Genomic DNA, 15,238 nt, shown 5'->3' on the forward strand with positions numbered 1-15,238 from the left:
TTTTTAACTACGGTAGAAATTTAACCCTGGTAAAACAAATCTCTTAAGTTTCAGTTTCTGGCAACCAATTTCTTTTTATTCTTTAGCTACAGTGAAGACGACAGTGAAGACGACTTTAAATGCAATACTTAATTGCATTCATTGTTGTTACAAAGCAAATAGTTTTCATAGGCATGCATTTAACAATCAGGTGAAAAGGGTCTGTTTACACTGCACAATTGCTGTATTCCATGCTCATAGGACAATTTAAAGTCATAACTTTAGTCTTAAAGTAGTTTTCCCCATTCCAGAGTTTTCTGGTTATCACTGTAGCTTCCATTTTTTGTGTTAAAATCACATTATATCATTTGATCTAGAGCCATGCTGGAGCCACGAGCTTTCTTTTTATAATCTAGACTCTTTACTCTTAAATACTTTCATTTTAGAGCTACACTTTTATTACTCTAAACTCTAAAATTGCTTTCTATATTTTTTTAGATGCTTTTTTTTCTTTCGTTCTAGAGCCACTGTAACTTTCTGTTCTACATTCTGAAGCTCTATTTTCTTTCATTCTGAAGCCACCATTTAAAATTCTCGAGTCACTACTCTTTATGTTTTGTTTTCTAGCTTTTATCAACAAATGCATTATAAAAACGCGGTCACGAAATAAAAAAAGGAGTAGATTTGTGCAATATGTCTAAAAAAATAAAATATTTTTGATAAAACAACATTTTTATTAAAAACCATTTCTACCGAGGAGCTATGTATTTGACTAGTGGTAGTTGGTAAGGAGACGTATAAAACAACGTATATACAAAACACAGGTTAAATGACGAAGAACAAGGAAGACGATATTTATGAACAATTCCAGGAAAATGAACCCAGCAGAGTGCATTGTACTGTACAGTTGTACATGCTGATCTGTGCCAGACATAAAACTTGAAGGATTGTCAAAAATAACAATATCTGATAATGAACAAGAAAATCACAATTTTATTAAATGCGCAACTTTTATTGTTTGATATTGATATCTTATAAATCTATTATTTGAGCGGTTTTGTTTTCAGAATAATTATCAGAAAATATTAATCAGTCAATAAAAAAGGAGTTAAATCTCAGAAAGAAAGGAATAGAGTCTTGGCATCAAACTCAGATTTATGTTCCAAATATATTTGCAACCTGCTGAGGTTAACCTTTGATTATTTGAACAACAGAATTCATAATTTGAAATATGTAAAGTTTCCAGCATTGGATTGTAATGATAATAATGATGAGAAAACCAGAGTTTCTGACAAAGACTCATTTCCTTTTGCAGAAAAGTTGAACTCAGAAAGTGTGTGTTTCAAACAAATCCTTTTCAGCCTTACAAATTGGGATATCACCGTACTACGTGACTTGTAGGCTTAAATTGTAGCTGGAAGTTTGAGAGAAATGTTTATAAATTGCTAGAGATACAAGGCAAGAATAAAGTTGAACATGTTTGATATTTACCCCATCCTCCATCTTAGTTATAAGCAAGGTTCTTTAACAAGGTTGGTTACTCTAGATGCGCTCCAATGTACGGATAATGTCATCTCCTTAGCATAGATAGTATTCGCATTTTAGAGGCGAGCGTGACGTCATATGAGAATTCTTCAGGGTGTCCCACGAAACATGACAGGAGCAAGACGGCCTGAACATCAACTTTGATTTTTACTGCATTTATTTGTCAACCTAAATTTACAAGTAAAAACTAGAGAAAGTAGTCAAATTACCGTTAGTTCTGATATTTCCAACATGTGGTCTGCCTTTTTTTGTGCTTTAAATATTCCTCGAGATATGAAGAACTACATTTTGGAAGTTCCAGAACTAGGAGAATTTTGTGATAATTGTTTCAAGAATCATAAATGGTAAAGTAGGTTGACGACTGAATGTGACAAATAAATTCCAAGATCAAAGTTGACTTTCAAGTCACCTTCTACTGTTATGTTTCGTGGGACACCCTGTATCTTTCTATGTTTAAGAGACGACATTATCCGTACATAGGAGCGCATTGAGAGTAACCAACCTTATTAAAGAACCTTGGATCTAAGGGAATGCCAGAGCTTTTGTTGCATTGTTTAGCTGCGAGTGTGAGAAAAAAGCATCAAATATTTGTTGATTGGTCAGGCTTGTCTTATTTTCTATCCAGGGTTCGGTTTCTTTGTGGTAGTTTCTCCAGGTAGGTAGAGGGCGCCCAACCCTCGGAGTACGGGGAAGACGACAATCTGGAAATAATAGAAAATTATATGTCGTCGTTGTTATGTCTCACAATAAATTTCATTATGTTTGATAAGCACCAATGTGAACTGTAATAGCAATTTGTTACTATTCACAAAGTTTGATCCCCTGAAATTTTGCATATTAATTGGAAATATCACGTAATGCCACTTAGAAAGGATGTTGAAAATTAATAAAAAAAAACGAAAACATTATATTCTTCATTTTCTTTATTTTTCAAAAAAAAAGTCACTTAGGATTATCATTTTTAACAACAGTTACAAATTACAAATTAGAAAATTTTAAAAGTAAAAACAAATCCGACAATGATTCCACTTTATATTGGTTACCAACTGTAATTATTTAGAATTATATTTAACCTGACAAACCACCAACCAGAACATCCTATTTTTATCAGCTCAACAGTCTAAATATTATATTTTATCAGCTCAACTGTCTAAATATTATATTTTTATCAGCTCAACTGTCTAAATATTATATTTTATCAGCTCAACAGTCTTTTATCAGCTCAACTGTCTAAATATTATATTTTTATCAGCTCAACTATCTAAATATTATATTTTATCAGCTCAACTGTCTAAATGTTATATTTTATCAGCTCAATTGTCTAAATATTATATTTTTATCAGCTCAAGAGTCAAAAAATTTTATTTTTATCAGTACAACTGCAGTCTAAAGAAGTATTTTAAAGTGGCTGTTCTTGAAATCTCAAGTAAGGTTTATGTTCCTTCAATACAGTAAAAATGGCAAATGTGTTTAATTTAACGTAAAATTAAGCATAAAAAATGTTAAACAAATTGTAATGTATGTTTATTGAGTTGTTGATTTTGAAGAAAACAAATCATTTCTAAATGTTGATAGTGGGACCACTTTACATAAATCAAGTCACAATCATTATTAATTACCTCCCCCTCCTCTAGATTTAGCTCCCGGCCGGTCAGTGCCATATAGTCGGCCAAAACCTAAAATAAATTTTTTTATCAAGCTAAGTATGGAAATAAAATAAAATGTAACCTTTAATATTTGATGAAAAATTGCAAACGGAATAGGAGAGGAAATAATGATTGGTCGGTTATAAAATTAAAAAAAAGTCTGCCCACCTGATATCTTGGAAAGGTTGGAGCTTGATTATCTATTAATTCTTCACTTGAACTTCGATCCTATAAAAAAATTAAATAAAAACAGCTTTGAATTATTGTTTCCATTGCTTTTTATTGCTACAAAAATTTAATTGTATCCTATTGTTTGTTTGTTTGTATTCTATACACGTCAAACAGCTGGAAAAAAGCTTTAAAAATTACTAATTTCTGTATATCTATTTATCTAGATAGTTTTGTATATTGTGAATACCTGATATGGATCCAATGACCGAGATCTGTGCCTTCTTCCCCCACCTTGGTCCAAGGACTTAGATCTACTTAGATGGGACCTTCGGGACCTAAACATAGATGTATTGAACCTTCGGGGCCTACATATAGATTATTGGACCTTCGGGATCTAAACATACAAAGATATTGTGCACCTTCGAAACCTTATCATAAATATATTGGACCTTCAGGACCTTAACTTAGATATATTGGACCTTCAGGATCTTAACATAGATATATTGGACCTTCGAGAGCTTAACTTAGATATATTGGACCTTTGAGACCTTAGCATAGATATATTGAACCTTCGAGACCTTAACATAGATCTATTGGACCTTAACATAGATATTTTGTACTTTCTGGACCTTAACATACATATATTGGACCTCTGGGACCTAAACATAGATATATTAGACCTTTAGGACCTTAACATAGATATATTGGACCTTCGGGACCTTAACATAGATATATTGGACCTTCGAGACCTTAACATAGATATATTGAACCTTCGAGACCTTAACATAGATCTATTGGACCTTCGAGATCTAAACATAGATATATTAGACCTTTAGGATCTAAACATAGATCTATTCGACCTTTGGGACCTTAACATAGATATATTGGACCTTTAGAACCCTTTAGGACCTTTCAGCTGTCATGTTTCTAGGTACACCCTGTTTATAAGATCAGGAAGATGAATAGAATGTACGTTTATTGGTACACCCTGTTTATAAGATCAGGAATATGAAGAGAATGTTTCTAGGTACACCCTGTTTATAAGATCAGGGAGATGAATAGAATGTATGTTTATAGGTACACCCTGTTTATAAGATCAGGAAGATGAAGAGAATGTATGTTTATAGGTACACCCTGTTTATAAGATCAGGAAGATGAAGAGAATGGATGTTTATAGGTACACCCTGTTTATAAGATCAGGAAGATGAAGAGAATGTGAGGAATAAATTCAAAGTTTGTCTTCAAGTTACAGAATAGGAATAGATAGAGCACACAGAATTCAAAGCAGAACTTTATTTTATACTATTAGATACACATGCATAGGTGGATGGATAGGTGGATGGAAGGATGGATGAATAGATTAATGAATAAAAATATACTATAGGGTTAAAACTGAAAGGGTTATTATAAAGGCACACTATAGGCCTGAAAGGGTTATCATAAAGGTACACTATAGGGTTGAAAGGGTTATCATAAAGGTAAACTATAGGACTGAAAGGGTTATCATAAAGGTACACTATAGGGTTGAAAGGGTTATCATAAAGGTAAACTATAGGACTGAAAGGGTTATCATAAAGGTACACTATAGGGCTGAAAGGGTTATCATAAAGGTACACTATAGGACTGAAAGGGTTATCATAAAGGTACACTATAGGGCTGAAAGGGTTATCATAAAGGTAAACTATAGGGCTGAAGGGGTTATCATAAAGGTACACTATAGGGTTGAAAGGGTTATCATAAAGGTAAACTATAGGACTGAAAGGGTTATCATAAAGGTACACTATAGGACTGAAAGGGTTAACATAAAGGTACACTATAGGGTTGAAAGGGTTTTCATGAAGGTAAACTATAGGGCTGAAAGGGTTATCATAAAGGTACACTATAGGCCTGAAAGGGTTATCATAAAGGTACACTATAGGGTTGAAAGGGTTATCATAAAGGTAAACTATAGGACTGAAAGGGTTATCATAAAGGTACACTATAGGACTGAAAGGGTTATCATAAAGGTACACTATAGGGCTGAAAGGGTTATCATAAAGGTACACTATAGGGCTGAAAGGGTTATCATAAAGGTAAACTATAGGGCTGAAAGGGTTATCAAAAAGGTACATTTTAGGGCTGAAAAGGTTGTTTAAAAGATCTGCTACATATATGTGCTGATGGGTTGGTACAATGAAAAACTTTTTGGCTAAATGGGTTATCACAAAGGTACACTATAGGACTGTACAGTGTACAGTTTTTATGGAACACTATTGGGGTTAAAGTGTTATTTAAAAATAACACTAGAGCTAAAATGTTTTTATACCTGAGGGATTCTGACCCGGAAGTTGTGCTCATTGTTTCCGTAAACATGGCCGGATGCAAACTTCGTCGACTAGAAAAAATATGAAATATTTTTAAAAATTAAACGATTTTGTTAGAAATAAAGCAGAAGATTTGTATATAAAAATTAACAATGCTAGAATTATTATGACAATAGAATTAAAAAGTTATGATAGAAAAAAAAAACATTTTATTGCAAATCACAAATCAGATTTTTTTTACAGAATATAAAACTTAAAAAATAATTACCTAGAACTCTCTTTTTCTTTCTGTTCCACAATCACTTTCCTGGAAGAATGATTAACTAAAATATTGATTTAGATAATCCATTATTTAATTGTTTTGATATTTAATAACTTTCAGTTAAGGTTGGAAACAAAACTTAATTCAATTTTAGTTCAAAATCCCTGAGTTCCGCGGCAAAATCCTCTTTTTGTTTTTTACTCTTGGCTTCCAGAGTGTAGATATCAGCCTGCCCTGTCAACCACAATTCCATCTTCTTTTCTTCATTCTAAAAATACCAAATGTCGTCTTTCATAAAACAGCTGATTTTGCCACCATTTTATATTTTACGTCGTCTTCTTCAAAGCAGCTGATTTTACCACCATTTGTTACCTTGATAATACTTGACATGCCGAGGGTAGAGGTGGCCAAACTGAACTTAAAATGGTAATCTGATCCAGACTGTTTACAGAACACGATATGATTTTCATACAGCAGAACATGTCGTCTTTGTTGACGATTTCTAAAATAAATAAAAATAGTTCATTTTTCAATATTGTGTTGTTTGTCACATAATTTTTTAAACTGGGATCTTTTTTTCAAAATAACAGTAAGTTTTCTTTCATTTGTAATAATTATAGCAAAATTGTTCAGGCAAGAATAAAAAAACATTTAGAAAATAAAAATTGATTTTTAAATCTTACTATAAACATTTTCAAAAACACATGCATTACGGTGCGATACATTAATGAGCACCTAATGTTCATCGTAAATTTGACAAAGTATTTTACTTTTCCGACGTTTTGTCAATTTTTCGATTAAAAATCAAAATCTAAACAAATAAGTTTGTCAAATTTTGAACCTGGTTCGCCAAAATGTTGACATTTTTCGTGAAGAAATGTCGCCTTTTCGTTGCGAGGCCTCACTGCATTAATTAAGTAAAGGATGAATGAATGAATGAAAATTAATTTTGAATTATTCCTTTTGTTATATTTACTAATTATACTTCAGCCAATAGAATCAAGCTAAACAACTAAACAACTAAGTTTAATAAATTTTATTTTACAAGGTTTAATAAAAATGACATAATGGTGTATTAAAGAGTTAATGCAAACTTAATAATGTCTTAATTGAAATAATTGGCTCATCTCAATGAAAGCCAAACTGGCAAATGAAGAATTTACTGCATAAGAAACAGTGGTTGGAGTTTTTTTATTTAAATATTAATCTTTGTTGAAATTAAATATAAAAAATTTAAACTTACAGCAAACATTCAGGTTTATTAATTGTTATGAAAAAATGTATTACTTTTCTAGGACAATACAATTTCAAAAACAAAGAATATGTTCACTTTTTTATTGACAGCTTCTCTTTAGTTACATGTATAATTATATATGTCTCTGCTTGATATAAGCTTGAAATAGAAAGTCGTCATCATTGTATTGATATAAACGCTGACCAGTGTCAGAAATGTGTAAATACTAAGATAGAGCTGCAATGTGTTTACCTGAAAAGGATTTGACTTTGTGATTTGTTCTCAGTTAGAACAGCAAAGGTTTCCTGGCATACTAGAGATCCTAGGGGGTGCAGGATTTCAGGCAGTCCTAGATAGATAGATAGATAGATAAATAGATAGATAAATAGATAGATAGATAGATAGATAGATGGAGAGACAGACAGATAGATAGATGGAGAGACAGATAGATAGATAGATAGATAGATAGATAGATAGATAGATAGATAGATAGATAGATAGATAGATAGATAGATAGATAGATAGATAGATAGATACAGGGTGTCCCAAAAAACATGAGAATTCAGTGACATTAGGACTCATCAGTATGGCTGAATTTTTATAATTTTTGATTTTTGCAGTTGACTGGGCTTGAACCATAAATTCTTAGATTTTGGATCAAACACGCTAACCACTGCTCCATGAAACCCTGAGATAGATAGATAGATAGATAGATAGAAATGATTATTTTAGATTTTAATGATCATTAAAAAGTGTATCTTTTTGGTATTTAAAGCAAAGGAAGAAAATATCAGTATAAATATTAACAAAAAAATAAAAAAAATTTTCTCTATGTTTTATCTATAAAATACAACGAGACATTCGTTTTATGTTCCCAATAGCCGGCTAAACGACTGGACGAAATGAGCTGACATTTTTTGTGGACACACATGGATAAACTAGGGGTGACATTCTTAAAATTATTTATTCCATTTTTAAATTTTTTTTATTTTTACGGGCAACGCCGGGCCCTCCAGCTTGTTGTTTATTTTTGTATCCTATGTGTATGAAAAGAGAGGAGTGAAAGAACTGTTTAAAGGAAAATATAAGATTAGTTCAAACTCTTCAAGCTAAATTCTTAAAACTCACAATTCAGGTCTCTAAGTGCTAAAGTTTAGATGTTAAAAGTTACAACTCCCTCACCCATCATCCCCTCCCCCACCCCCCCCCCCCCAATTTTCTTCAAAAAGAAAGGGTATTTTTTTTCATGACTGTCATGCTTTTTTATCTTCTCAGTTTGTATAAATCCACCAATCGTTTTTTTAAAACCGCGGGCACAGAAAAGACGACATACCTTTTATATCAATTTGGTGCAAAGAGTCATTCACAGCTTTTATCATCCCTGACACACAGTATAGTTCAGTTAAGCGTGAAAATAAAAACAATAATATTTTTTGGGAGGAAAAAATAACGAGCAATTTGTTTTTCGTTAATTAATTACGATGAAAAACATTATTTTATTTTTTTATTTTTCGTTAAAAGGAAATATAATTTATCCAAACCATTCCTAGCACAACATCAACACATTCATCTACAAAAAAAAAATTAAAAATGAGAAATTACATATTTTTAGTTTATTATACAAGCTTTTAATTTTATTAAATATTTTTTTATAGGTTTGGAAATGTTGATAAAATTATGTGAGAATTATTTTTACAGTTTTGAATCTTTTAAAAAATTTCCAACCTAGCTCGAATTTTCCACTGGGATACGAACTGTCACTCAAATCCTAAAAAAATTTACTTTACAAATAATAAATCAAAGAAATTGAGTCTTTGGCACAAACTCAAATTTTATAATCCCTAAATCTTGGCAACCTTACTTCAAAATTAATTTTTTAATTCATAAATATCTAAGGTATACAACATTGTGTTGCAAAAAATATAGGGATTAGAAAATCAGATTCAAGTTATCAAGAAATTTTTGTAAAAAAATTTACTGTTTCTAACCTTTAGCAGAAGTTGGTATTTAGTTAATCGTTGCACAGGTTTCAATAAGTAAGCTAAAAAAGGGATTGATAAAAAAGTTTTAAAATAAATTATTTCTCAAACTTTATTAAAATTTGAAATTTAAAATTATAATATTTCTAACTTTCAAAAGAATTCTTAAATTAAAATAATTTTTTTTTAAGTTTGGAAAGCAATTTATTATTTTTTATTACAATTAATCATTTGTTTTTAATTAATTTGAGGTTTGATTTTGCAATAACCTGAAAGCGGAAGCTGGTGGCCTAATTCCTTCTGGCAGGTCATCAATAGGGCATTATTCTCCCCCACCTTAATTCATCATTCATCATTCATCATTCATCATTCATCCTTCATCATTCATATTCATTATTCATCATTCATCATTCATCATTCATCATTCATTGTTCATCATTCATCATTCATCATTCATCATTCATCATTCAAATTATTTATATTATTTATTATATATTTTTAGTTTTTAATCTTTAGTGTTTAATTTATGAAGAATAAAAGACATTTTAGAATAATGATTTAGCAAGTTTTGATTTACAGGATGATTTATTTTGATTAGGCTCATTATTATAAAATTTCACACTGAAACAAGATTTATACCAAATCTTGAAATTTTTTTGAAATTTAATGTTTTTCCTTTCAAAAATTAATCATTTTTCAAATTATCTTTATTTTATTTCTAACCTCAGTCACTGCATTTCTAGCCGCCTCCATATTTTGGCAATATCTAAAATAAAATAAATTCATAGTTTTATTATTTAATATCATGAACAGTTTAATATTGTCATTCAAAGTGTTTGTTTCATAATCTCTGAAAGAAGCGGCGCAAATGGTCCACAACTCTGTTTTTACTTTGTACAGGGTGTCCCAAAAAACATGAGAATTCAGTGACGAATTTGGTATCGTCTTTGTTATGAATTAGCATTGTAATACCTAATTTCAAAAGCAATAATATTATTATGTCTGCTAGAGTTTATTTTATGAAAAGGGTAAAAAGCTGTAAAGATGTGTCTATAATGTCTCCGTACGATGAGTGAAGACGGACAAGTTTACTCTGTTTGTATACTGCAATTTTCTTGTTTTACTAAGTAAAACCGTATGCAGTCAAAACATAAACAAACAAATTGTAAACATAGCAGACGAAACTCTTACAGATTACAGCTTTCTCAGTAGGTATCACTATACTAAATCAAAGAATTATTTAAAAAGACGATATCGAATTCGTCACTAAATTCCCATGTTTTTTGGGACACCCTGTATAATAAGTTCGGTTACTCTCGATGCACTCCAATGTACGGAAAATGTCGTCTTCTAAGATAGATAGATAAAAACCTAATATGACGTCCCTTTTGCCTCTTTAATCAAATACGTCATATTGAGTAATTATCTATCTATCTTAGGAGACGACATTTTCCGTACATTGGAGTGCATCGAGAGTAACTAACCTTAGTTTACAACCTTAATTTTACTGTACCTGCAGTACAGTCGGTTTATTGTGTCGGAAAATTCTAGAAAGGTTCGGGCTACCTAAAATAGAAAAAGCAATAGAGTCATGTCCGGCGTACATAAATTATAAAATAATAGACATTTTTGGGCTACTAAATATAAAAAGGCTTGTCTTTAAAAGAAAAATGCGACATGCTAAATGTTAAGAGCACTTGGGGGCTGCCAAAATAAATATAGAAATGTTCGGGGCACTTGGGCTGCCAAAAATATCAATAAATATAGAAATGTTCAGGGCACTTGGGCTGCCAAAATTACCAATAAATATAGAAATGTTCGGGGCATTATGACTGCCAAAAATACCAATGAATATAGAATTCTGTTCAGAGCACTTGGGCTGCCAAAAATAACCATAAATATAGAAATGTTCGGGGCACTTGGGCTGCCAAAAATACCAATAAATATATAAATGTTCGGAGCACTTGGGCTGCCAAAAATTCCAATAAATATAGAAATGTTCGGAGCACTTGGGCTGCCAAAAATACAAATAAATATAGAAATGTTCGGAGCACTTGGGCTGCCAAAAATACCAATAAATATAGAAATGTTCGGAACACTTGGGCTGCCAAAAATACCAATGAATATAGAATTCTGTTCAGAGCACTTGGGCTGCCAAAAATACCAATAAATATAGAAATGTTCGGAGCACTTGGGCTGCCAAAAATACCAATAAATATAGAAATGTTCGGAGCACTTGGGCTGCCAAAATTACCAATAAATATAGAAATGTTCGGAGCACTTGGGCTGCCAAAAAAAAACAATAAATATAGAAATGTTCGGAGCACTTGGGCTGCCAAAAATACCAATAAATATAGAAATGTCGGAGCACTTAGGCTGCCAAAAATACCAAGAAATATAGAAATGTTCGGGGCACTTGGGCTGCCAAAAATACCATTAAATATAGAAATGTTCGGGTTACCTCCTGACTATTGAGCCCACATCGTTCTAATTCAGGGAGTAAACAGTTTGAATGAAATGTTTCAATCTCATCTGAACAAAGAATATTTATATAATACGGGTTTAAAACCCAAACAAAAGTTTGAACACAATAAGAACCAGAAATATTTTTTACAATATTTTTGCTGGCCTGTTTAAATTAAATCTTGAGTCTAAAAGTCGTCTTCCTTCCTATTCAACATTTACATCAGTTCACAAAAAAATATAGCTTTGAATGTTAATAATGTTTGTCATTTTAGTAAGATTTTTTAAATATGATACGATGGTTGGAGATTATATTATAATATAATGAAGACGACTTTCGATTTTTTCTTTGATTCAAATCAAGTGCTTAATTACACCATGGTTCCAAAAAAACATAAAAACAAAGAGAAATTTTCAATTAAAAAAGCTTCTCTTTATTGCTTTGAAACTTGTAATTCGAATCAAACAATTAAAACTTAAATATAAAGTCGTCTTCATTCTATTAATATAATCGCCTACTACTTATTTTTCAGGATTTAAAAACATTTCAATTGTTTCTTACTTTCAGTTTATTCGGATCCAATATAGCTATTTTGCATTTGCATTGAGATATAAAGTTTTGTTGAAATAAATTGATTTTAAAAGCAGATATAAAATATAATATAATATAAAGAATTACCTAAATTTCCAAAAATAGTTTCAGTTTTCAAACTTATGGAAGAGTTATGGTTTATCATCTTATCCCTGATATAAGGATAAACATTTAAACATTTATTATCAATAAATGATAAAATGTTTAGTCGAAAAAATGATAAATGATGATATTGATATATATATATATATATAGTAATTTACTTAAAATTATAATAGTAGTCATATTTAAAATAATCATATTGACCAAAAATAAATAAAGTAAAAATAATTTTAATAACAAGTAAAACAGATTTTTATAATAACTATAATAACCACTTAAAAATGATAATAATATTGATTTACTAAAATTATGAAAGTTTAGCAAATAAATTTTAATAATACTAAAAGACATTAATGTAATAAAATGATTGATCATTATATTAATAATCATAATGATAATAGTAATAATAATATTAATAATAATAATAATAATAATATACCTGTATCCAACAAGAATACTGTGGATATCTGCAACATATCTCTCCTCTGTATCCAGCAGTTCACACAGGATGTTTTCTCGCCTAAATGTATCCAAAAATGATTGTTTTTTTTTGATGATGATCAGGTGCTTTTCAAAAGGAATTTTCCCAAGTGGCAACTTCCCAAATGTGCAGATTCCCAAGCTGCCAATTCCCAAGTCTGCCTTAGGGAACTTGCCGCTTTGAACATCGCACATTTGGGGAGTTGCCACTTGGGAAATTGTCACATGGGAAACAACCCTTAGTAAACAGCCCTTAGGAAACAGCCCTTGGAAAAACATTAAACAATTAAAGACTATTTACCCTCCATCAAAAACTAGGGGGCAATACCCCCCCCCCCTACGTACCGTATACTAAGATCTATTGATGACTCCGCTTCCCCCCTGGTATTGGGGGCGAGTGCCCTCAATTCCTCTCTTCTCTCCACAACCTTCCTCATAATAGTCTCTAGTTCATCTATACCATCATCTACCTAGATAGAGAGATAGATAGATAGAGGCATATAGATAAATAAATAGATAGATAGATAGATAGATAGATAGATAAAAATAAAAATTATATAGATAGATAGGTAGAGAGATAGATTAGATACCTGGAAAACAGTTTTAGCACTGAGTAATGTTTTGATATCTTCATAATCTTCCTCAAACCCTGCTCTACTCTTGATCTTTATATCCCTAAACATAAACTTTATATCCCTAAACATAAACTTTATATCCCTGAACATAATCTGTATATCCCTGAACATAAACTTTATATCCCTGAACATAATCTGTATATCCCTGAACATAAACTTTATATCCCTGAACACAATCTTTATATCCCTGAACACAATCTTTATATCCCTGAACACAATCTTTATATCCCCGAACACAAACTGTATATCCCTGAACATAATCTTTGTATCCCTGAACACAATCTTTACATCCCTGAATAATTAACTTTATATCCCTGAACATAATCTTTATATCCCTGAACACAATATTTATATCCCTGAACATAAACTTTATATCCCTGAACACAATGTTTATATCCCTGAACACAATATTTATATCCCTGAACACAATATTTATATCTCTGAACATAAAATTTATTTCCCTGAACACAATTTTATATCCCCTAAAATATTAAAATCCAAATATCTCTGCAACCTGATGGTGTAAACCCTTGATATTTCAAACTTTGACGTCATAATCTTGTAGAACTCTTGAAATATCAAAAATTAGGATGCACAAAGTTAGGGAAAAGAAAGTTCAAATTTGAGATAAATATAATAAGTTATTTTTTATTTTTATTTTTTTTTACAATTTTTCAGGGTTTTTAATGCTAACCTTGATTTTGACATGAGGTAATCAATTTGTCTGATTTGGCTGAGCATATCCTGATCCCGATCCTGATCCTTGTCCCGACTTATAACAACGATAATAATAATAATAATAATAATAATAATAATAATAATAATAATAGTAATAATAGTAATAACGATAATAATAATCATAACAATATATCGGCATTAAAACTTATGTCGACGATGAAAATAAAATTATTCAAATTATTTTAAAATAAGCGTTACCTTAAATGTTCTGTTGCTGTATGGCACCATTTTCTAAAATATTTGAATTTTGATTTATTTTATAAAATCAAATGAATATCGCCCCCCCCCCCTCTTTTGCCATGTTTAGGACTGACACTTATAAGTCATAAGGTAGACAGGATATTAGACGTCTCTTATTTTAGTCTAAATACTGGGTTAAAAGTTAAAAACCAAAATTACACACTTAAAAAGTTCGAAAGTTAAATATTTTCAACAACTAACTTTTTTCCGAGTCTATCGACAAAATTCAACATGACTATTTTTTATCGAATGGTTTCAGTAGAAGTAAATATTTCCATTTACTGATAGCGCCGATTGAAGGATTCATAACTATAATTGGATAGTGAGATAGATAGAAAGATAGATGTTACCGCCATACTATTTCTATTGGTTCAGAATAGACAACAAACACATGACTGAACCATGATTGGATCAGGTCCTAATGGACTCGGCAGACAGGAGTGGTTCAATTCACAATGGTGTCCTTGAAAAGGTTCATTTCTGTTTATTTTATTTTTTGTCTCCGCTGCATTAATACGCAAGTTCCATTCTACAGAGAAGATTTGTACAGGGTACCATGTTGAATTGGGCATGCCCAACTTAGAATTGAGGGTAACGTTTCCAGGTCTTTATAGAAAAAGAAAGAAATAGGATTTACCTAATATTTTCTAAATAATAGGATTTACCTGATATTTTCTAAATAATAGGATTTACCTGATATTTTCTAAATAATAGGATTTACCTGATATTTTCTAAAGCTTCAAAAAGATCCAAAAATTTGAGTAAAGCTCGTCTTCGTTCTAAAGTATAAATATTATAAAAAAAACGTCACAGCAAAGTGTACGGAAACCCTATCGCCCCCTCCTTCTGTTCAATATCTCCTTGGATTT

At 30.9% G+C, this 15,238-nt stretch overlaps 1 protein-coding gene across 1 annotated transcript; it reads right to left on the minus strand.

The window, feature by feature from the left end:
* Positions 1–658: 658 nt before the first annotated feature.
* Positions 659–15,149, minus strand: LOC111700640 (guanine nucleotide exchange factor DBS). Its single transcript, XM_023471621.1, has 25 exons — positions 15,091–15,149; positions 14,328–14,360; positions 14,086–14,163; positions 13,347–13,431; positions 13,102–13,226; positions 12,716–12,796; positions 12,262–12,326; positions 11,581–11,651; positions 10,633–10,685; positions 9,843–9,885; positions 9,389–9,455; positions 9,129–9,181; positions 8,866–8,908; positions 8,687–8,710; positions 8,474–8,521; positions 7,393–7,489; positions 6,279–6,408; positions 6,071–6,174; positions 5,913–5,951; positions 5,647–5,715; positions 3,589–3,676; positions 3,339–3,398; positions 3,144–3,200; positions 2,598–2,644; positions 659–2,225 (listed from the first exon to the last, which is right to left on the minus strand). The coding sequence occupies exons 3-25, from the start codon at positions 14,130–14,132 to the stop codon at positions 2,135–2,137; spliced, it is 1,587 nt and encodes a 528-aa protein (XP_023327389.1). The 5' UTR covers positions 14,133–14,163; positions 14,328–14,360; positions 15,091–15,149; the 3' UTR covers positions 659–2,134.
* Between the last annotated feature and the right edge of the window lie 89 nt (positions 15,150–15,238).

This window comes from Eurytemora carolleeae, unplaced genomic scaffold (assembly GCF_000591075.1).
Source record: "Eurytemora carolleeae unplaced genomic scaffold, Eaff_2.0 scaffold247, whole genome shotgun sequence".
In the NCBI taxonomy this organism is placed as follows: Eukaryota; Metazoa; Arthropoda; class Copepoda; order Calanoida; family Temoridae; genus Eurytemora; species Eurytemora carolleeae.